This window comes from Chiloscyllium plagiosum, unplaced genomic scaffold (genome assembly GCF_037043375.1).
Source record: "Chiloscyllium plagiosum isolate Xiang-an unplaced genomic scaffold, Cpla_swu_hap1 HiC_scaffold_12, whole genome shotgun sequence".
Taxonomy (NCBI): domain Eukaryota; kingdom Metazoa; phylum Chordata; class Chondrichthyes; order Orectolobiformes; family Hemiscylliidae; genus Chiloscyllium; species Chiloscyllium plagiosum.
In genome coordinates, this window is record NW_028270150.1 from 33,601,464 (window position 1) to 33,626,327 (window position 24,864).

Below are 24,864 nucleotides of genomic sequence, written 5' to 3' on the forward strand. Positions count from 1 at the left end.
CATGCTTCTAGGAATTCCCTGGCTGTTCTTTGTTTGGCTTGCCCTATAATGGTAGTGTCCCAGTCAAATTCATGTTGCTTGTCGTCTGCGTGTGTGGCTACTAGGGATAGCTGGTCGTGTTGTTTCGTGGCTAGTTGATGTTCGTGGATGCGGATCGTTAGCTGTCTTCCTGTTTGTCCTATATAGTGTTTTGTGCAGTCCTTGCATGGGATTTTGTACACTACATTAGTTTTGCTCATGCTGGGTAGCGGGTCCTTCGTTCTGGTGAGTTGTTGTCCGAGAGTGGCTGTTGGTTTGTGTGCTGTTATAAGTCCTAGTGGTCGCAGTAGTCTGGCTGTCAGTTCGGAAATGCTCTTTATGTATGGTAGTGTGGCTAGTCCTTTGGGTTGCAGCATGTCCTCGTTCCATTGTCTTTCCCTTAGGCATCTGTTGATGAAATTGCAAGGATATCCGATTTTGGCGAATACCTTGATTAGGTGTTCCTCTTCCTCTTTTTGCAGTTCTGGTGTGCTGCAGTGTGTTGTGGCCCTTTTGAATAGTGTCTTGATGCAACTTCGTTTGTGTGTATTGGGGTGGTTGCTTTCATAGTTCAGGACTTGGTCTGTGTGTGTGGCTTTCCTGTGTACCTTAGTGGTGAATTCTCCGTTTGGTGTTCTCTGTACCCTCATGTCTAGGAATGGGAGTTGGTTGTCCTTTTCTTCCTCTCTCGTGAATCGGATTCCTGTGAGTGTGGAGTTGATGATCCGGTGTGTTTTCTCTATTTCCGTGTTTTTAATGATTACAAAGGTGTCATCAACGTATCTGACCAGAGTTTGGGTTGAATTTGTGGTAAGACTGTTTGTTCTAACCTTTGCATTACTGCTTCTGCTATGAGTCCCGAGATCGGTGAGCCCATGGGTGTTCCGTTGATTTGTTCGTATATCTGGTTGTTGAATGTGAAGTGTGTTGTGAGGCACAAGTCCAGTAGTTTAAGTATGCCGTCTATGTTGATGGGTTCAACGTCCTGTTGTCTGTTATGTCTGTTCAGCAGGTTGGCTATTGTTTCTCTGGCTAGGGCTTTGTCAATAGAGGTGAACAGTGCTGTTACGTCGAATGAGACCATGGTTTCTTCCTTGTCTTTGTGTATATATCTGATGATGTCCAAGAATTCCTGTGTTGATTGTATAGAGTGTCTGGATCCGCTGACCAGGTGTTTCAGTTTCTGCTGTAGTTCTTTAGCCAGTTTGTGTGATGGTGTCCCTGGTAGTGATACTATGGGTCTGAGTGGGATGTCTGGTTTGTGCACTTTAGGTAGACCATAGAATCTGGGGGTGTTGTTGCTTTCAGGTTTCATTCTTTGTAGGTCAGACCTGGTTATCTGTCCGTTTTTTGTAGGTTCCTCAGCGTGTTGTTTATCCTATTGGTGAGCTGTGGGGTGGGGTCAAACTCCCTCTTTTGGTAGGTGTTGGTATCTGCAAGTAGTTGTTGTGCTTTTTGGATGTACTCTGCTTTGTCCAGGAAGACCGTCATTCTGCCTTTGTCTGCTGGTAGTAAGATTATGTTCTTATCGTTTCTTAGTGATTTTAGTGCTTCCCCCTCCTTGGTGTTGAGGTTATGTGTTTGTCTTTTCCTTGTTATCAGGGGTACGATACTTTGTCTCACTGTTTGTTGTGTCTCTTCTGTCAGTCCATTGTTCCCGAGTATGCATTCTAGTGCTGCTAGGAAGTCTGCTGTCTTGGCGTCCCTGTGGTTGTAGTTGAGTCCCTAGGCCAGTATTGTTCTTTCCGTGTCTGTGAGCTGTCTGTGGGAGAGGTTTTTAACCCAGGTGTGTGTTGTGGTGTCCTCTTTGTTGTGTGTTAGTTTGGCCATTTTTTCTTTTAGTGCCGTTTTTTTTGCGGTGTGTAGTCCTGTTCTGTCCTATGGTGACAGCCTGTTCTATGGTCCGGGTCCATTCCTGATTAGTGGTTTTTGAAATTAACGACTTTTGGCGCGCAATTTCTTGTCTGTATCTGTGAAGTCGGTTGTGCGCGTCTGTAATCATTACCTGGATCATCCTGAGTCCGTTCTGTCTGGCTGTGTCTCTGGCTTGTGGGTTGTTGACTGGCGGTCTGTATCTGACACTTGGTGGAAGGATTCGATTCTTTCGGCATTCATGCAGGAACTGGAGTTGTTCGTATGTGGCGCTTAGGCGGTTAGCGCAGGATTCCCATTTCCTGGCTTGTCTTAGCGTCTCTCGCCCGTAGGTGTTCAAAGTTTGTGAGAAGATTTGTAGCTCGGGTGCTCGTTGCTGTGGTTCTGTTCGCTGAGCTGGAAGTTCTTGTTGCAAAAGAGGAACACCTATACAAGGTATTTGCCAAAAACGGATATCCTCGCAATTTCATCAACAGATGCCTAAGGGAAAGACAACGGAACGAGGACATGCCCCAACCCAAAGGACTAGCCACACTACCATACATAAAGAGCATTTCCGAACTGACAGCCAGACTACTGCGACCACTAGGACTTATAACAGCACACAAACCAATAGCCACACTCAGACAACAACTCACCAGAACGAAGGACCCGATACCCAGCATGAGCAAAACTAATGTAGTGTACAAAATCCCATGCAAGGACTGCACAAAACACTATATAGGACAAACAGGAAGACAGCTAACGATCCGCATCCACGAACATCAACTAGCCACGAAACAACACGACCAGCTATCCCTAGTAGCCACACACGCAGACGACAAGCAACATGAATTTGACTGGGACACCACTACCATTATAGGGCAAGCCAAACAAAGAACAGCCAGGGAATTCCTAGAAGCATGGCACTCATCCACAAACTCCAACAGCAAACACATCGACCTGGACCCAATATACCGGCCACTACAGCGGACAGCTGAAACTGACAACCGGAAGCGACAGGGACAGGCCACTATAAATGCCGGAGGAAACACCACAGAAGCGCTTCACAGGAGGCTCCCAAACACTGAGGATATCACCTAGACAGGGGACGAAACGTTTGCAACAAAAACTTCCAGCTCGGCGAACAGAACCACAGCAACAAGCACCTGAGCTACAAATCTTCTCACAAACTTTGAACATCTTTGGATTGTGGGAGGAAACCGGAGCACCCAGAGGAAACCCACGCAGACACTGGGAGAATGTGCAAACTCCACACAGTCGCCCGAGGCTGGAATTGAACCTGGGTCCCTGGCGCTGTGAGGCAGCAGTGCGACTGTAACTTGGCAGGGATCTGGGAATCAAGAGAGAATAGTAGAGGAATGTAGGAACAGGAGTAAGCCATTTACCACCTTGAGTCTGTCTCAACGTTCAGTAAGGTCTTGGCTGATCAGTCGCCTAACTCCATATGACTGTCTTTGGTCCATATCCCTTAATTCCTTTGCTTAACAGAAACGTCTCTATCTCAGATTTACTAGAGCTTACCAGAGAGTATCAGGACTTAAAGAATACTTAATACAGCTGGCGCTAGCATGGAGAATAATAAATTAATAGGTGAAGTTGGAGAAAGGGAGAAAAATATCAAATCCAAATCAGAATTATTGTGCATCTATGTAATGCCCAATGTACAGTAAATAGAACTGGAAGTTATAGGTGCAGATTGCCATGTCAAAATATGATGTAGCAATAACAGAGACCTAGCTCAACGAACGGCAAGGCTGGGTATAAATATTTCTGCGTATAATTTATTCAGGAAAGATAGAAAAGAAAGGAAGGGGGAAGTAATCTTGGTTAAGGAGTATATTGCTGTACTGGAGCAAGAGGGTGTTTCAGATGGTTCAGAGACAGAGTGAGGAAGGAGGAGTTGAAAGGGCTAGTGTTACCTTCTGCGATTAGATGGGAAATGGATATTGAATATACAGTTTATCCCCAGAAATGGCAACACTGAAGTCAAGTAAGGTGAGGCAAGGATGGAAAATAGAAGTAAGATTGATGAACTTTCCAATTCAGGACGAGAGCAGAATGACATTGTTGATGTTCTGGGGAAGGATTTGTGGGTGGAGTGCCCAAGTAGGACTGGAACAGTGAATGTTCCAAAAAGAGGCATGTGTGGTTAGGACCCATGCATGTGTGTATAGCCACACCTTTGACCTGGAGGAATTCTTTTTCCCTGTTTTCCACAGTTTTTCAGCTACACCAAACATATACATTTTGTGAGCTTTTCCACCACACTGTCTGAAATATTAGTGCTCACAGGCGTCTTCTAAGTCCTTCACCCCTTTTCCCAACACAGAGCAAGTGACCTTCCACCTTTCTCAACTCCTGAGTCCTAACTCCAATACTTATGTGCCTGCTGGTTCTTATTACAGCTTCCTGAGGTCCAGTAGGAAGTTATTCAACTGCTCTTGGCTGCCTCCCAATTCCACTACACAGCATCTTGAGTAGTTCAACTGTTTTCTCAGTGAATTGCAACATTCCAACATTGGTCCTACCTCTGTCTGTCTTTCTGTAATTTCCTGTAATTTTTTAACCCTTCTTTAGTCATTTCCAAACTGTCCTGACTGAGCTATTGAAAACCTTGCAGTAAGCCTGTACCCTTCCCTATGCTGGCCAGAACTGCATGTTATTAATATTTTGAAACAGTCAAATGGAGCTCCCTTGGAATTGAATGTACGTGGACGAATATATTCTTGCAGAATGCTGGAAATGGATTTCATCATAACTGGAGTGACAGAAATTTACCTGATTTGATGGAATAATTATGTGGTTAGATTTTGTGGATGTTGTTCAAAGAAAGAACAAGCTCAATCAAAGAGTTGTGCAGGATGGGGACTGTTCATGCCTCTTTTCAAGGAAGAAGACCTGTCTTGATTAGAGACGGTTATATACATGGTGAAGAGGAGGTGGCTAGGGCTAGAAGACAACTTTGGTTTTGGTGTTAGGTTTTGAAAGTTAAATGGGCTTATAAATGACCTGAAACAGAAGTGTGATTGACAGGGACAAGCATTCATTATTGAGCTTAATTTGCACTTGACAATTCAGCTATACCGCATTGTTGGACCACAAATCAAATTTGTAGAATCCCCACTGTATGCAAAGAGGCCATTTGGCCCATCGCGTCCACACCAATCCTCTGAAGAGCATCCCATGCCTTATCCCTGTAATTCTGCATTTTCCGTGGGTAATTCACCTAATCTGCATATCCCTGGACACTATACGCAATTTAGTATGGCCAATCCTCCTAACCTGCATATCTTTGCGACTGTGGGAGGAACCCAGAGAACCCAAAGGAAACCCATGCAGACATAGGGAGAATGTGCAAACTCCACACAGATAGTCGCCTGAGGCTGGAATTGAACCTGGATCCCTGGTACTTTGAGGCAGCGGTGCTTTGAGGCAGCAGTGCTAACCACTGAGCCACCGTGCCAGCCCAAATCTGTCCCCAAATGTCTGATTATTCCAGATTGTATTTGCTGATGAGAAAACTAATATAAAATGTGGAGGTGTAGGGTGGGCAAAGTCAGAAGTCACACGATACCAGCTTGTGGTCCAACAGATATATTTTAAATCCCAAGCTTTAGGAGCGCTGCTGCTTCATCAGGTAATGCTTTTAAAGCGATTTTAATGCACCTATACCTGAAAATGCATGAATATTTTACTTGGTTTACAGAACTGAAAAGCAAAAGAGATGAATATGCGGACCTGATCTTGGAATTCAAGGAAAGTGGTATTATTGGCAATCACTGGTCTTGTCTGAAAATGCATCAAAATACCTTCACTGGGAAGAAATTAGTCAACTGGCTGATGGAAGTCAAAAATCTTGGTGAGTCAGCTCGGTGAAGCTTCTTGTACACACCATGATTTGAAAAATCATTCAAACAAACGCTTCCCGTCTCTCAGTTGCATACAGAGGTTTGCTTGTGTGCAATGATAACATTTTAAAATTCTGAGAAGTTTCATCAAGTTGTATGTTTAAAGAAGCTCAGGTGCCGCAATTAATTCATCAAAATGAAAAGTTCTTTGTCCATGCTTTATGAGCACAATTTTTAAGGGAATAAATTTTTGTTCGAAACAGTAAGTTTTTTCTAAAATTAAAGTGAATAACAAAGTGTTCTTTCCAAATCTGTACTTTGTTCAATTCAACAGTATGTTGGATTTGTGCCACACAGCAGCATGACACAGCACTTTTTAGAAAAAAATCTGCCTGTAATTTTCCAACCGCCTAATGTAACCTTGCATTGTTTACAGCACCAGTTTCAGCTGGCATAAGGCAGAAACTGAGATATGAATCTGATATTTACATGGAGTTAGGGAGGGAACGGGGGGCCACTTTCAACAGCGAAGATGGCTAGTAATGTTCAGAATGTGAACATTCTCCTGTATGATGGACAGCAGGTGAAGTCTCTTACACCCTTCTGCCAATTGCGGCCATCCAGTGGCAAAATGTTGGGAACTTCACTTCATCTCGCTACTTTTTTCCACGTGGTAGGTGTCTGTGACTGATATAACTTGATTGGGCCTCCAGGTGGGAATTTGGGGTGGAGGGAGCAGAGGAAAAGTCTCCTTCTGATCAGAGTTTCCTCCAACTCACTCATAATCTGTGCACCCAGCGACTTCCCTGCCACTCTTTCAGACCTCTTATCATGGGCCCCACGAGGACATCTCCTGCCGATTCCCTCCAACTTACCTGTCATTCTGTTCCTGTTTGAGGACTGCACCCAATACCAGCACTAACCATGGGGCAGGAAAAGGGTGGGGACGGGACAGCAGAGAGCTACCTCCTATTACATTGTTCCACAGCTCTCAGGCATGGGACTTTCTCCGCAGATGGGGCAGATTACCCATCTCAGGCCAATTAACACTCCTCAGATCATTAAATAGCTGACAGCTTCCTTCCCCAGAACAAGTTGGGATTTTCGACAGTCCTTCTGCTGGGAAAAGCAGGAATCTCCACCACCTGTAAAGTGAAAAACTATGTAAGGGTATTTGAGACAATATTGGTAATGGATACAGTGTGGATCATTTTCTTTGCATGTGAATACTGAGATGGCAGGGTGACAGATTGAGGGCTTGTGATGGAAGGGTCAAAAGAGACAAAGTCTGGCTCTTTTGGTACTTGTTTCGTTAACACAACATTTCATTTTGTAGTACTTGGTGTGTTATTTACAAGAATCCCCGAACATAGCTCTATTAATGTTTTCACAGATCCATTGCGAATCAAGATGATCATCTTCGTTTGTGCTTCTAAAAAGTTAATAGCAGTAAAGAGATATCAAAAACAAAAAATATTTTTCAATGTGCATTGTAAAGCAAAAGTAGTCAGAATTTGAATTCAGTCCGCAGTGTTATGCACCTCCTTTCTTGTTCAACTACCTAATTTTGACACTTTTTTATTAAGAAGTGCCTCATTCAAACTTTTACACAAACACTTGGCTATTTTAAGCATGAACTGATACCTGGTGTTTTGATTTGGAACATTTTATGAATGGAGTGTCCAGTTCTGAATGACTGGAATGGAAAACTGGTAGATTTAGTACATAATTTCTTAATATCTGGGGTTCCATTTTAAAGCAAATTAGTCTGAAACAGAATGTGTCTTTCACCAATTCGATTACAAAAAGGAAGCCATAAAATTCATTTTTACGTAGCTGAACAAATAGAGGTGGGATAGAGTGGAGGAACCTTTTTATTCTGCATTTGACTCTGCTGTATGGAATGCTTCATTCTGACTGAATGTGAACATTATGGAATGGTGTTCCATTTCCTATCACTCCAATTTCCAAATGTAGAATGCTCTACATAATGTAGAGCAGAAGAATTAGCAGCAGGAGTAGGCCAATTGGCTCCTCAAGCCTGCTCTGCCATTCAGTAGAATCATGGTCAGTATGATTGTTGCCTTAACTCCAATTTGTTTCCTGTTTCCTATATCAATCTGTGAACAATTTAGGGGAGGCAGTGGCCTAGTGGTATTACCACTGGACTGTTTATCCAGAGACCAAGGTAATAAATATTTTGGAGACAGGCTTAATCCTACATCTCTATGACTCTAATAAAAATCTGGAATTAAGAGAGTCATGATGACCATCCATCCAAATCCATGACCATAAAACCCACCTGATTCACTAATGTCCTTTAGCGAAGAAAACCACCACCATTACCTGGTCTGGCCGACATGTGATTCCAGATCCACAACCATATGATTGACTCTTAACTACCCTCTGGGCAATTAGGGATGGGCAATAAATGCTGACCTATCAAGCAATGCCCTCATCTCATGAATGAATTTTTTAAGAACTTGGGATAATGGTGTCAATGCTGAGCTATTAATTATAGTAGTCTTTTGTTATGCAAGTGACATATTTGCTAGGTTCTCAAGGAACTCTTCAGTTACAGATTTCCAGGTAGGAAAAAGGGAAAGAAGATGATCCTAGAGGAAAGATAAAAAGGCTAAAGGAACATGAAAAGTTGGGTAGGCCAAATGGTCACTTGAACCTGCTTCAAAATTCAATAAGATCATTGTTCATATTCTACCTCAACTCCTAATCTCTGTATTGCTGAAATCCCTTTCATGGAAGTTTTAGTTCAAAGATTTATTTCAAGAACAAACTAGTAAAGGGAATTTCTTTTCTTCCCATTGCATGAAGGGAAGGGTGAAGGACTGGGCAGTAAACCAGCCATCAATATCTGTAAAGGAAAAATTTAGAACCTTACTGCACTGGTGCCTTACACAGGAATGGTAGGGAAAACTGATGTGTAAAAGCAAAAATACTAATTTAACATTTGAATCTATTATGTGTTTGGATTATTGAGCATTTAACAATGAATACTTTGTATCTTTTGCTGATGGATCTTTATTTAACATAGAAAATGCTGCAGCAATTGACATAGCGAAAGATTTGATGGTCAAAAAGTTTTTAAGCCCTTTGACTGCAAAAGAATTTGAAGACAGCGACACTCTATACAGATTAATGGAGCACGATTTTACTGCATCACTAAACACTGGAGCTACAGCAGAGTATGATGCAGTTTCTGGTAGGTAATGCCTTGTGCTTTTTTTACTGATGTCTACTGCAAGGTTGATTAGCAAGAGTTTCACAATTGTGATGGATAACATTTAAAATATATTGGTTACTGTTAGTAAATTTGGCTATCTCTCTCCACACTCAAATGGTTTTAATATCAAAGCAATGCTATTTGTGATTTCCATCTACGAAGCCTTATTGTCAACCACTGCATACATACATTCAATATTTTTGCTTAAACATTACTTTACCATCCCTAACCAATATTCTAACTTTAAGAATGATGTTAGATTGGACGAAGGGATATTCGAGACTGAGAAGCAAATAATAGAGGACATTAAATTTGCAGAATGGACAAATAATTGGCAAGTGAAGTTTAGCACAGATAAACATGAGAGAGTACCATCTGCTGGGAAGATTAAAGATGTCACTTATTAAAGATGTCACTTTAATCAGATCACGAGATATTGGAGCAATTGTAGGCCAATTGGCTCATCAAGTCTGCTCCATCATTCAGTAAGATCATGGCTGATCTAATAATCCTCATCCTCACTTTCGTGACTTTCTCCCCCATAACCCTTGATTCCCTTACTGATTAAAAATCTGACTATCTCAGCGTTGAATATGCTTAACAACCCAGCCTCGACAACCGTCTACAGTAAAGAATCTTACAGGTTTACTATCTTCTGAGAAAAGAAATTCCTGCTCATCTGGGTCTTAAATGGGTGACACCTCCCTCTGAGATTATGGCTTGTAGTTCTAGTCTCTCATACACTGGGGAAAAGAACTCTCAGATCTAACCTGTATCTCTTCCTTAAGAACCTTATGTATTTCAATAAGTTTGCTTATTCTTCAAAGCTCCAAATGAGTACAGGCTTAACTTCTGAACCTTTTTTCATCAGAAAATACCTCCACCACTAAGATCAACCTGGTGAACCTTCCTTAGACTGCTTCCAGTGCTCATATACTTTTCCTTAGATAATAGGCCCAAAACTGAACAGTGTATTCCAGATGTGGTCTGAATGGTGCTTTGTGTAATTTTCACAAGACTTCCCTGTTTTTATATTCCACTCCCTTTAAATTAAGGCCAACACTCTAATTTCTATCCTGACTACCTGCTGAACTTGGATGAAAGCTTTTTTTGTGTTTACACACGAGGTCCCTAAACCCCTGTCTGCTGCAGCTTTCTGCAGTGTTTCTCCATTTAGATAATAGTCAGCTCCTCTATTCTTCCTTCCAAAGTGCATGTCTTCATATTTTCACATTATATTTCATCTGCCGAGTTTTTGCCCACTCGCATAACCTCCCAGAATATATCAACTCTCACTTTTAGGATTAAACTGCATCACCCACTGTTCTGTTCATCTGACTAGCCCACTGTTCTGTTCATCATTTTGTATTCTAAAGCTTTCCTCCTTGCTGTTTGCTGCACTACTATTTATTGTGCCATTTGCAAACTTACAGAACAAACCAGCTAAATTTGTAGCTAGATCAGTATGAACAATACAGAGGTGCAATGAACTCTGCAGTGCACTGTACATAGAAACATAGAAAACAGGTGCAGGAGTAGGCCATTGGGCCTGCACCACTGGTCAATATGATCATGCTGATCATGCAGTTTCTGTAACCCATTCCCACTTTCTCTCCATACCACTTGATCCCTTTAGCCACAAAGTCCACATCCAGCTCCCACCTGAATATAATGAACTGACCCTAACAGCTTCCTGTGGGAGAGAATTCCACAGATTCACAACTGTAATTTGAAGAAATTCTTCCTCATCTCAGTCCTGAATGGCATACCCCTTATTCTTAGATTGACACCCCTAGTTCTGGACTTCCCCAACATTGAGAACATTCTTCCCACATCTAGCCTGTCCAGTCCCTTCAGGATTTTATCTGTTTCTATGAGATCCCCCCTCATTCTTCTAAATTCCAGCAAAGGCAAGCCCAGTACGTCCAATCCTTGTTCACATGTCAATCCTACCATCCAGGAATCAGTTTGCTGAACCTTTGCTGGACTCCCTCAATAGCAAGAATGTCCTTCCTCAGACTAGGAGACCAAAACTGCACTCAATACTCAAGGTGTGGCCTCACCGAGGCCCCATAAAACTGCAGCAAGACATCCCTACTCCTACACTCAAATCCTCTCACTATGAAGGCCAGTATGCCATTAGTTTTCCTCACTGCCTACTGCACCTGCATGCCAACCCAGGTCTCGTTGCACCTCATATTTTCCGAAACTGCCACCATTCAGTTAATAATCTGCCTTCTTGTTTTTATGACCAAAGTGGATAACCTCTCATTTATCCACATTATATTGCATTTGACAGATCTTTGCCCACTGAGCCAGCCAGTCCTAGTCACCCTGCAGCCTCTTAGCAATCTCCTCACAGCATACTCTGCCATCCAGCTTAGTGTCATCTGCAAATTTGCAGATATCGCATTCAATTCCTTTGTCCAAATCGTTGCCGCTAACTCAAATATCCAGTCACCAAAAACAGCCTTCAACCACTTCCTCCTAATATTAAGTCAACTTTGAATCCAGTTTCCCAAAGAATCCTGAACCCCATGGATTCTTGCTGCCTTGTCCTATCATATAACACCTTGTCAAAAACATTACTGAAGTCCATTTGGATGACATTAACAGCTTACTACCCTACCCTCATTAAACTTAAAAGGGTGCAGAAAAGATTTACAAGGACGTTGCCAGTGTTGGAGGATTTAAACTTTAGGGAGAGGCTAAATAGAATGGGATTATTTTCCCTGTAGTGTCCGAGGTTAAGGGGTGACTTTATAGAGGTTTATAAAATCATGAGGGGCATGGATAGGGTAGCTAGTCAAGGTTTTTTCCCCAAGGTGGGGGAATCCAAACTGGAGGGCATAGTTTTAATGTGAGAGGTGCAACCTTTACATGCACAGGCTGGTGTGTGTATATGGAATGACTGCCAGAGATGTGGTGGAGACTGGTACAATTACAATATTTGAAAGGCATCTGGATGGGTACATGAATAAGAAGGGTTGAGAGGGATATGGCCCAAATGCTGGCAAATGTGAACAGTTCAGGATATCTCATTGGCATGGACAAATTGGACCATAGAGTCTGTTTCCATACTGTACAACTCTGTGACTATCTACACACACAGTCACCTCAAAATATTGAATCAAATTGTTCGACATGATCTCCCCAGACAAAGCCAGACAGACTATCCATGATTAATCTTTGTCCCTCCGCAAGAAGGTTAATTCCGTCTCAGAATTTTTCCAAAATTTCCTCTACCACTGGTGTTAGACTCACTGACCTATACTTCTCTGGTTAATCCCTCCCACCTTCTTCACCATACTAGCTGTCTTTCAGTCCTCTGGCACCTCTTTTGTGTTGATAGCTGCTAAGGTTAGAGGCTCTGCAATCTCCTCCCTTGCCTCCCACCTGAGAGCAATCTGGGACACATCTCACTGGGCCTGACGATCTATCCAATTTTAACCATTAATACCATCTTTCCTTGGAGATAATTTATTCAATATTATCATAGTCCCATTTGTCGATTTCTGTAGCTACACCATTCTTATTCGTAGTGAATATAGATGCAAAGTACTAATTGAGAATCCCCAAGTGTCTGATGGCTCCACACACATTGCTATTTTGGTCTCTAATGGGCCCTAATCTTTCCCTGGTTATCTTTTTTGCCTCTAAAATAAACTGACTTTGGATTTTCCTCTGTTCTACCCACCCTGTGTTTTTTCATGTCACTGTTCACTAATTTCTATTTTGAGTAACTTCCTACATTTGAAATGTGCTTCTCAAGCTTCTGATATTTTCAGCCCTTGTGATAAACCATAAGTTCCCCTTACTAGTATAGATTACCAAGAAGTTGCAGAACATGGCAATTTCCCGATAAAGCCACCCCCAAAGACACGAAGAGTGATCAAGTGATGTTGAACATTTCTAGCTAAACTCCCATCAACATCAACTTGCATTTATAGAGTGCATTTAACATAGATAAATGCCCAAGAAGCTTCATGAAAGTTGTCAAAGAAAAATGTTTTAAGGTGTGTGTGTGTGTGTGTGTGTGTTTATATATACACACGTGCGCACTTACATCTTCAGTGTTTAGAGCCTTTACAACTAAAAGTACACTAGAATGAAGCAAATCATATGATTCAGAAAGCCAGATGTTACAAGAATAGGGAGAAGTGAGGCCATGTAGAATTGTAAACAAGGAAGAGAATTCTAACATTCGCTCCCAATCTGTTAACACTGCAAGTTGGTACTGGGTGGAAAGGACCAAATGCAAATTAGGATCCAAGCATCAGAGGTTTGAATTCTGGATGTAGGTTTCCTCGCTGAGCTGCAAGTTCGGTTTCAGACTTTTAGTCACCTTACGAGGTAACATCATCAGTGAGCCTCCGGATGAAGCTCTGGTGGCCCACTTTTTATTTATGTGTTTAGGGTTCTTTGGGTTAGTGATGTCATGCCATGACGTCATTTCCTGCAGTGATGTCATTTTCTGTTTTTTTTCTCAGGGGGTGGTAAATGGGATCCAAGTCAATGTGTTGTTGATAGAGTCGTAGAGACGTACAGCACAGAAACAGACCCTTCGATCCAACTCATCCATGCCGACCAGATATTCCAACCCAATGTAGTCCCACCTGTCAGCACCTGGACATATCCCTCCAAACCCTTCCTATTCATATACTCATCCACTTGCCTTTTAAATGTTGCAATTGTACCAGCCTCCACCCTCCTCTGGCAGCTCATTCCATACACGTACCATGCTGTGCATGAAAAGGTTGCCCTTAGATCTCTTTTATATCTTTCCCCTCTCACCCTAAACCTATATCCTCCAGTTCTGGACATCCCCACACCATGTGCCTCTATAAGATCACCCCTCAGCCTCCGGTGCTCCAGGGAAAACAGCCCTAGTCTATTCAACCTCTCCCTATAGCTCAAATCCTCCAACCCTGGCAACATCCTTGTAAATCTTTTTTGAACTCCTTCATGTTTCACAACATCCTTTCAATAGGAAGGAGACCAGAATTGCATGCAATATTCCAATGTCCTAGTGGCCTATATTCCAATATTCCAAGTGGCCTAAACAATGTCTTATATAGCTGCCACATGACCTCCCAACTCCTGTACACAATGCTCTGACCAATAAAGGAAAGCACTCCAAACGCCTTCTTCACTATCCTATCTACCTGTGACTCCACTTTCAAGGAGCTATGAACCTGCACTCCAAGGTCTATTTGTTCAGCAACCCTCGCGAGGACCTTACTATTAAGTGTATAAGTCCCATTAAGATTTGCTTTCCCAAAATGCAGCACCTCGCATTTATCTAAATTAATCTCCATCTGCCACTTCTCAGCCCATTGGCCCATCAGATCAAGATCCTGTTGTAATCTGACGTAACCTTCTTCGCTGTCCATTGCACCTCCAATTTTGGCGTCATCTGCAAATTTACTAACTGTATCTCTTATGCTCATGTCCAAATCATTTATGTAAATGATGAAAAGTAGAGGACCCAACACCGATCCTTGTGGCACTCCACTGGTCACAGGCCTCCAGTCTGAAAATCAACCCTCCACCACCACCCTCTGTCTTCTACCTTTTGAGCCAGTTCTGGATTCAAATGGCTAATTCTTCCTGTATTCCATAATATCTAACCTTGCTAACCAGTCTCCCATGGGGAACCTTGTCGAACGCCTTACTGAAGTCCATATAGATCATGTACACCGCTCTGCCCTCATCAATCCTCTTTGTTACCTCTTCAAAAAACTCAATCAAGTTTGTGAGACATGATTTCTCACGTACAAAGCCATGTTGACTATCCCTAATCAGTCCTTGCCTTTCCAAATACATGTACATCCTGTCCTTCAGGATTCTCTCCAACAACTTGCCCATCACTGACATCAGGCTCACTGATCTATAGTTCACTGGCTTGTCCTTACCACCCTTCTTAAACAGGGTGGTAAGGACAAGCCAACCTCCGGTCTTCTGGCACCTCACCTGTGACTATCGATGATACAAATATCTCAGCAAGGGGCCCAGCAGCCAGTTCCCCATTTTCCCAAAGAGTTCTGGGGTACACCCAGGGGTGTTAAGTGTTTAGATGGAGTACAGGTCCTGGGGATTTACCCATTTTTATGTGTTTCAAGGTATCCAGCAATTCCTCCTCTGGAATATGGACATTTTGCAAGCTGTCACCATCTATTTCCTCACATTCTATATCTTCCATGTCCTTTTCCACAGTAAATACTGATGCATAATACTCGTTTGGTATCTCCCCCATCTCCTGTGGCTCCACACAAAGGCTGCCTTGCTGATCTTTGAGGGGCCCTATTCTCTCCCTAGTTACCCTTTTGTCCTTCATGTATTTGTAAAAACCTTTTGGATTCCCCTTAATTTTGTTTGCCAAAGTTATCGCATGTCCCCTTCTTGCCCTCCTGATTTCCCTCTTAATTATACTCCTACTGCCTTTATACTCTTCTAAGGATTCATTTGATCTACCTTGTCTATACCTGACATTTGCTTTCTTCTTTTTCTTAACCAAATGCTCAATTTCTTTAGTCATCTAGCATTCCCTATACCTTCCAGCCTTTCCTTCCACCCTAACAGGATTCCACCCTAACTTTCTCTGGATTCTCGCCTCTTCCCATTTTCCATCCGTACCTTTACCTGCGAACATCTGCGCCCAATCTGCTTTTGAAAGTTCTTGCCTTAATACCGTCAAAATTGGCCTTTCTCCAATTTAAAACTTCAACTTTTAGATCTGGTCTATCCTTTTCCATCACTATTTTAAAACGAATAGAATTATGGTCGCTGGCCCCAAAGTGCTCCCCCACTGACACCTCAGTCACCTGCCCTGTCTTATTTCCCAAGAGTAGGTCTAGTTTTGCATCTTCTCTAGTAGGTACATCCACATACTGAATCAGAAAAATTTCTTGTACACACTTAACAAATTCCTCTCCATCTAAACACTTAACACTATGACAGTCCCAGTCTATGTTTGGAAAATTAAAATCGCCTACCATAACCACCCTATTATTCTTACAAATAGCTGAGATCTCTTACGAATTTGTTTCTCAATTTCCCTCTGACTATTAGGGGTCTATAATAAAATCCCAAAAAGGTGATCATCCCTTTCTTATTTCTCAGTTCAACCCAAAAAACTTCACTGGATGTATTTCTGGGAATATCCTCCCTCAGTACAGCTGTAATGCTATCCCTTATCAAAAACACCACTCCCCCTCCTCTCTTGCCTCCCTTTCTGTCCTTCGTGTAGCATTTGTATCCTGGAACCTTAAGCTGCCAGTCCTGTCTATCCCTGAGCCACATTTCTGTAATTGCTATGATATCCCAGTCCCATGTTTGGAACCATGACCTGAGTTCATCTGCTTTCCCTGTTAGGCCTCTTGTCTTGATATAAATGCAGTTCAATTTATCAGTTGTGCCTTGTTCTCTGCTTTGTCCCTGTCTGCCCTGACTGACTCGCTTCTTTTCTCAACTGTACCAGTCTCAGATTGATCTCTTTCCTCACTATCTCCCTGGGTCCCACCCTTCCCCCCCCCACCTTACTAATTTAAATCCTCCCAAGCAGCTCGAGCAAATCTCCCTGTCACTATATTAGTCCCTTTTCAATTCAGGTGCAAACTGTCCTTCTTGTACAGGTCACTTCTACCCCAGAAGAGATTTCAATGATCCAAAAATGTGAATCCTTCTCCCATCCACCAGCTCCTCAGCCACGCATTCAACTGCTCTATCATCCTATTCCTGCCCTCACTAGCCCGTAGCACCGGGAGTAATCCAGATATTACTACTTTCGAGGACCTCCTTTTTAAATTCCTGCCTAACTCTCTGTATTCTCCCTTCAGAATCTCATCCTTTTCCTTTCCTATGTTATTGGTTCCAATGTGTACAAGGACCTCCTGCTGGCCCCTCTCCCCCTTGAGAACATTCTGCACCCATCTCTGATACCTCCTTGTTCCTGGCACCAGGGAAGCAACAGACGATTCTGAGTTTTCGCTGCTAGCCACAGAAACGTCTGTCTGTGCCTTGGACTAGAGAGTCCCTTAACACAATTGATTTCTTGGAACCCAATGTACCCCTCATTGTATTAGAGCTGGTCTCATTACTAGAAACTTGGCTGTTTGTGCTACATTTCCCTGAGAATCCATCACCCCCTACATTTTCCAAAACAGCATACTTGTTTGAAATGGGGGTAACCACAGAAGACTCCTGCACTAGCTGTCTACCTCTCTGACTTTTCCTGGAGTTAACCCATCTATGTGACTATATCTGAGACTTTCCCTCTTCCTATAACAGCCATCCATCACATCCCCTTGCTCTTGTAATTCCTCACTGCCACTAACTGTCTCTCCAACCGATCCATCCAATCTGATAGTATTCACAACCAACAGCATATATTGCAGATATAATCCTCAATAGCACATAAATTCTCAATAAGCTCCCACATCCGACAAGAAGAACATATCACTCTACTAAAGGCCGATTTTGCTTCTTTCAGTCTATAGACCCAGAAAAACCACTTACTTATTTCTCCACAAATAATTGCTCCAGGCTAACATAATACTTATGGCTTATATTTTTAAGTTTACTCAAGACCCATTCTGAATAATACATTAATCAAGAAAGAACCCAGTCTACTCACTACTGCAGACTTACTGTAAGGCCACACTTGGAATGCCATGCTTCTCGGAATTCTTGTATATGTCTCTGTTTGGCTTGTCCGAGGATAGATGTGTTGTCCCAATCGAAATGGTGTCCTTTCTCATCTATATGTAAAAATACTAATGAGAGTGGGTTAACTGGCTCAAAGGTAGAAGGTGGTGGTGGAGGGTTGTTTTTCAGACTGGAGGCCTGTGACCAGTGGAGTGCCACAAGGATCGGTGCTGGTCCTCTACTTTTTGTCATTTACATAAATGATTTGGATGCGAGCATAAGAGGTACGGTTAATAAATTTGCAGATGACACCAAAATTGGAGGTGTAGTGGACAGCGAAGAGGGTTACCTCAGATTACAACAGGATCTTGACCAGATGGGCCAATGGGCTGAGAAGTGGCAGATGGAGTTTAATTCAGATAAATGCGAGGTGCTGCATTTTGGGAAAGCAAATCTTAATGGGACTTATACACTTGATGGTACAGTCCTAGAAAGTGTTTCTGAACAAAGAGACCTTGGAGTGCAGTTCATAGCTCCTTGAAAGTGGAGTCGCGGGTAGACAGGATAGTGAAGGCAGCATTTGGTATGCTTTCGTTTATTGGTCAGAGTATTGAATACAGGAGTTTGGAGGTCCTGTTGTGGCTGTACAGGACATTATCGGAAAGATGTTGTGAAACTTGAAAGGGTTCAGAAAAGATTTACTAGGATGTTGCCAGGGTTGGAGGATTTGAGCTATAGGGAGAGGCTGAACAGGCTGGGGCTGTTTTCCCTGGAGCGTTGGAAGCTGAGGGGTGACCTTATAGAGGTTTACAAAATTATGAGGGGCATGGATAGGGTAAATAGGCAAAGTCTTTTCCCTGGGGTCGGAGAGTCCAGAACAAGAGGGCATAGGTTTAAGGTGAAAGGGGAAAGATATAAAAGAGACCTAAGGGGGCAACTTTTTCACACAGAGGGTGGTACGGGTATGGAATGAGCTGCCAGAGGAAGTGGTGGAGGCTGGTACAATTGTAACATTTAAGAGGCATTTGGATGGGTATATAAATAGGAAGGGTTTGGAGGGATATGAGCCGGTGCTGGCAGGCGGGACTAGATTGGGTTGGGATATCTGGTCGGCATGGACGGGTAGGACCGAAGGGTCTGTTTCCATGCTGTACATCTCTATGACCATGACTTTATGTCTTTTTGTGGGCTAGTTGATGTTCATGTATCCTGCTGGCTAGTTTTATGCCTATTTGTCCAATTAGTGTTTGTTACAGTTCTTGCAGGATATTTTGTAAATGACATTAGTTTTCATTGTTTTCTATATAGGCTCTTTCAAGTTCATTAGTTGCTGTTTTAGTGTCTTGGTGGGTTTGTGGGCTACCATGATGCCAAGAGGTCTGAGTAGTTTGGCAGTCATTTCCGAGATGTCTTTGATGTAGAGGAGAGTGGCTAGGGTTTCCGGACGTGTTTTGTCTGCTTTTTTGAGTTTGTTGCTGAGAAATCGGATTGTGTTCATTGGGTACCCGTTCTTTTTGAATACACAGTATAAGTGATTTTCCTCTGCTCTTCGTAGTTGCGGTGTGTTGTGGCTTGTTGAAATAATGTTCTAATGCAACTTCATTTGTGGATGTTGGGATGATTGCTTTTGTAGTTCAGTATTCGCTCTGTATGTGTTATTTTCTTGTAGATGCTGGTTTGAAGTTCCCCATTGGCTGTTCATTCTACTGCGACATCTAGGAATGGCAGTTTGTTGTTGTTTTCCTCTTTAGTGAATTTTGTGCCAGTAAGGGTATTATTGATGATCTTGAAGGCTTCCTCTAATTTGTTTCATTTAGTGATGACAAAGGTGTCATCCATGTAGCAGACCCAAAGTTTGGGCAGAGCTGTTTGTTCGATTCTCTGCATTACTGCCTCTGCTCAGAACCCTGATATCGGAGATCCTATGGGTGTTCCATTGGTTTGTCTGTAGGTTTTGATTTTGAAGGTGAAATGGGTGGTAAGGCATAGGTCCACTAGTTTGACAATATTGTCTTTGCTGATGAAGTTGATGGTGTTTGTTGTATGTGTCTTTGGTTCTTCTAATAGCATAGTCAGTGTTTTCTTGGCCAGGTTGATGTTGATGGATTTAAACAGGGCTATTACATCAAAGGAGACTATTATTGGTATAATAGTCTATCTTGGTATCTTTAATGGTCTTCAGGAATTCTCGGGTAGAGTGAATGGAGTGGCGTGAGTCTTCTACTAAGTGTTTTAGGCTTTGGTGTAGCACCTTGGCCGATCTGTAAGTTGGTGTTCCAGGTAGCGAGACTATGCGTCTGAGGGGGGCTCCTGGTTTGTAAATTTTGGGTAATCCGTAGAAGCGTGGTGTGTTGGATCCATCTGGTTTCATTTTTTTTGGAAGTTGGTCTTATTTATTTCTCCGGATTTCTGAAGTTTTTGAGTAGGGCTGTGATTTGGTTCTTTAGTTGTGGGATTGGGTCTATCGCCACTTGTTGGTATCTGCAAGCAGTGCGTTCGCTTTCTCAAAGTAGTCTCTTTGATTTAAAATGGCTGTCAAGCGTCCTTTGTCTTGTATCTTTTTTGAGTCCGTCTAGTGCTTTCCTTTCTTGTGTACTGAGTGTGTTTCCTTCCTTTTTCCTGCTTAATGTTGATGCAACTGTCTGTCTGATGGTTTGCTGGGTTTCCTCTGTGAGTTTGTTGTCTTTCAGTATTGTTTCTAACGCTGCTAAGAAGTTTTTCTTGTCCGCATCCTGGAAGTTGTAATTTTATAAAACATAGAACGACACAGCGCAGAACGGGCCCTTCGGCCCTCAATGTTGCGCCGACCTTTGAACTATTCTCAGCTCGTCACCGTACACTATCCCATCATCATCCATATGCTTATCCAAGGATTGTTTAAATCTCCCTAATGTGACTGAGTTAACTACATTGGCAGATAGGGCATTCCACGCCCTCACCACTCTCTGATAATCCTCTTACTAAGATGGCTTTTTCAATGTCTGTTAAGGGTCGATCAGATAAGTTTTTATCCATGCTTCTGTGTTGTTTGTGTAGGTTTGTCCAGTTATTTTTCCATTTTCTGTGTCTGTTGCTGTCAAAAGGCTTGTTGTACTGTATCTGTCCATTAATGGTCTATTGCATTAGTGAGTAAGGTTTTTTGGCGCAAAATTTCCCGGTTGTATTTACAAAGTCTGTTGTAGGCATCATTAATCATTTCTCTAAGCATTCTGTGGCCCTGCTATTCTTTTGGCCAGTGGGGTGTTAAGGGGAGGTTTATATTTGACATCCATCCTAAGACAAGCCAAACAGACACACGTGAGAATTCCTAGAAGCATGGCATTCAAACTGAAACTGTACAAACAAACACATTGACTTGGATCCCAATTACCACCCCTGAGAAAAACACAGGAAATGACATCACCACAGGAAATGACACCAACCCAAGGAAACCTAAACACATCAATAAAAAGCGGGCCATACCACCAGTGCTTCATCCACAGGCTCACTGATGATGTCACCTAGCATGGTGTCAAAATGTCTGAAACCAAACCTTCCAGCTCAGCGAGCAAAACTACATCCAGAACCTCAACCTGAGCTACAACTCTTCTCAAAACTCGCTAGAGTTTTGAATTGGCTAAAGTTTATAATGGAACTTAATTAGAACATCTGAGATTTTCAAAGTACATGAACTAGGAGAAAGTGAGGACTGCAGATGCTGGAAATCAGAGTCGAAGAGTGTGGTGCTGGAAAAGCACAGCAGGTCAGGCAGCATCCGAAGAGCAGGAGACGTTTCAGGCATAAGCCCTTCATCAGGACTGAGGTTTGTGGGCCAACCGGACTGAGAGATAAATGGGAGGGGGGTGTGGGGCTGTGGGGAGGTAGCTGGGAATGTGATGGGTAGATGAATGTGGCGGTGACAGTGATAGGTAAGAGTACATAGATGGAAAGGAAGGTGGGCAGGTAGGACCGTTCAAGAGGGCTGTGCCAAGTTGGCAGGTTGGGACTGGGATAAGGTGGGGGTAGGGGAAATGGGGAAACTGATGCAATCCATATTGATCCCGTGTAGTTGAAGTGACCCAAGGCGGAAGATGAGTGTTCTTCCTCCAGGTGTTGGGTGGTAAGGATTTGGCAATAGTGGAGGCCCAGGACCTGCATGTACTTGGCGGATTTGGAGGGGGAGTTAAAGTGTTCAGCTACAGGGCGGTGGGGTTGATTGGTGTGGGTGTCCCAGAGATGTTCTCTGAAACGATCCGCAAATTGGCATCCTGTCTCCCCAATGTAGAGGAGACCACACTGGGTGCAACGGATACAGTGAATGACGTGTGTGGAAGTACAGGTAAATTTTTGTGGATGTGGAAGGATCTTTTGCGGCCTTGGATGGAGGTGAAGGGGGAGATGCAAAGATGTCTTCTTCTTTGGGAAGTAGGTGGATGAAAATTGGAAAGAAACATAAATAAAAGCAGAAATAAAACCTGCAATACTGGGGACTTGAAGTGAAACCAGAAAATGCTTCGAAAGAGCTGTTGCATACTTCCATAACTGAAGTACATTGACGGATTTTCCAAAGTGACAGCTGAATTTTAGAGTATGTTTGACCACACAATGTAATAATTTGCTAAATAATTTTGTTGCAGAGTGGTATCACGGCGTTTACTCATTCGTAATTTTCTGCATCTGGAAGCTGAGATGTCCGTAAAGGCAAAAATTGGGCATAAATAAAACAAAGTGAAGTGCTCCCTAAACCAGCGCAATGTCCCTCAACCATCCTCCAAAAAGAACAATTGTATTAATAACTTAATTTCTCATGTTCATTTTTAACGTTAACCTGCTGAATATTCTGTTATACTTCAGCTTCTAAACATTCTGAAGCTATGAGAGACTTAACTCTGAAGCTATTCTCAGAACACATTACGCCTGATGGCAAGGTTAGTCAGTTTATTTTTCCTGAAAAAATAGTCTATATCTAATACTCACTATACATTGTTAAATTATTATTGAAATGTTCAACCTTAATCCTAGTTTTAGTAATACACTGTATACATTTAAAGTATTAAGTGCCTACTTAGATTTCACTACAATATTTATAATAATTATTTCATGGATAACTTTAGCTTGACTTGAGATACAATTAGGAAATAAAAGTTTCTTTATCAAAATGTAATCTAAAATTGCAGAGTAACTGCAGCAGATTAATCAATAACATTTTTTTTAATTGTAGTTTGTAGATTACAAATCCATGGTGAACAGTCCAGTTTTTGATGATTACTGTGAACTTGCAACACAGCTACAACGTATGGATGTTGAAAGTCTCACGAGAAAGGAGAAGCTAGCTTTCTTCATCAACATATACAATGCATTAGTTATTCATGGAAATATTAAACAAGGATCACCAAAAAACATGTGGCAGAGATATAAAGTAAGATGTTATTTCATGATGAATAACAACTTGCACATGTATTAGTAGTGTTTCATAAAGGAGCCTCATATCTGAGTACGGTTAGAGTGTGTGCCAGGGAGGGAGGTTTGGAGAATTAAAGAGAACGTCAAGGCAATAGAGCAGGGTAACGATACAGGTGATAGTAACCAAAGTGTGCCAGGAAGTGAAAGATTATGCAAGCACAAAAGTCAACAAATAAGGTCAGAATAGGGAAATACAATAAAAAGGTAGGAGGCTCTTTTTTCTGAATGCGGACACTTAAGATCAAACATTAAAATTTTAAAACCTTGAACACATTTCAAATCACTTCCAGGTTTAATAGAGGCAAGCTTAAGGACAATCAACCAACCCACTCCTAGGAGACAGCTTGGCAGTTTAAATAATCTTAACGAGGCTGATCGACTCTGATTAATGCATTTTGCAGATTTAACTGTCGTGCAGGGTTTCTGAGGCTTTCTGAGGAGATCCCAAAATGAAAGAGGTGAAAATGTCTTTATAGCACTGCTTGTGGGTTAGGACAAGAAAGATGTGTTCCCCCTGCCCTCAAATAAAAAAACCCTTCTTCAAACTCTCCCAGAATGAGGAATTTGCCAGACCCCACCGGCTTGTTCAGATACATGGGTGTTGATCTAGCCTTATTAGTTTCATGTCACATATTTCTACAATTACCCTTCTTTTGAAAGCAAAGGACATTGCTGATCTTGAGGTTATTTATGGCAGATTTTAATTCATAAATGTCACATTGAAGGTTGCTTAATAAAATGCTCCCATGTGATCAAAAAAAGGATAGTTAGTTAAATAATTTTAAAGGATATCTATTGTATATATAAATAGAACCATCTAAAAATTGGTTTGTGATTGTTATAGCAGACAGGGATTTTCATACCAATAGTTTGATCTAGATTCAAATCTAGATCATGCAGGTACAAGACTGATTTCTAATCCATTGAGTCACTCTGTTTGCTACATAAACATATATAGTGATACTTCCTTAATGGTCATTGATACAATTTATTAAAAATTATAATATTTCATGATGTAAGTGTCACAATATCTCATGACATCATTTGTAATCTTGAGTGAAAATTCTGTAGCAATCTACCATAGCATTCTTATTCATGTTTAAATCTACCTCTTAAGTAGCTTTGATTTGCTTGCCATATTGGAATCATCCTCTGAACTTAATTTCTGCATTTTGTTTTTAGTTTTTCAATTCTGTAAGTTACGTGATTGGTGGAGAAGTCTATACGTTGCAAGATATTGAAAATGGGGTACTTCGTGGAAACCGTAAAGGCATTGCTCAGATATCGAAACCATTCTCAAAGGGCGATCCACGTCTTAAGGTCAGTTGTTAACGGTCTTTCTGTGTACTGCTGAGTATATGTAAATAAGAGATTTTAATGGGTGATTTTTATGTATATAATTACCTATAGATTGATCATTTTTGTTCTTCCCAAAATGTATTCATTTTAAAATTATAAAACTGGACAGAAATCATCACACGATGTCATTCGAACATATGGCCTTTACCCTGCTCAAGATGCAACTGTTATAAGTTTCATCAAATCTTATTAGTAAATCCTTCAAACTGGAAATCAAAATAACCGAACAACCTTTAATAGTTAGCTATATCTGCCCAGTACAGCCAAACAGTTCAAATATTAAACTCAGAATTTGATTTGAGGCAGAGGCTAATTTATTTCAATAATTGTTCTGATCCAACCAAATTTTAAGATTAAAAGTAGCAAATTTTAAATATTCAGTGAAGGACTCAATGAGGACTTTTCAAATTAACTATACAGGAAATTATTCTTAAT

The 24,864-nt window shown here is 41.7% G+C and overlaps 1 protein-coding gene across 2 annotated transcripts in view; it reads left to right on the top strand.

Moving 5' to 3' along the window:
• LOC122555319 (uncharacterized) overlaps nt 1-24,864 on the top strand; it is a 74,410-nt gene that overhangs the window by 34,214 nt on the left and 15,332 nt on the right. For both annotated transcript variants that reach the window (XM_043701190.2, XM_043701189.2), the window contains exons 5-9: nt 5,600-5,752; nt 8,794-8,961; nt 22,462-22,535; nt 22,829-23,026; nt 24,253-24,390. In XM_043701190.2, the coding sequence (XP_043557125.1) occupies nt 5,600-5,752; nt 8,794-8,961; nt 22,462-22,535; nt 22,829-23,026; nt 24,253-24,390 (731 nt within the window). The remainder of the gene's footprint in view (nt 1-5,599; nt 5,753-8,793; nt 8,962-22,461; nt 22,536-22,828; nt 23,027-24,252; nt 24,391-24,864) is intronic.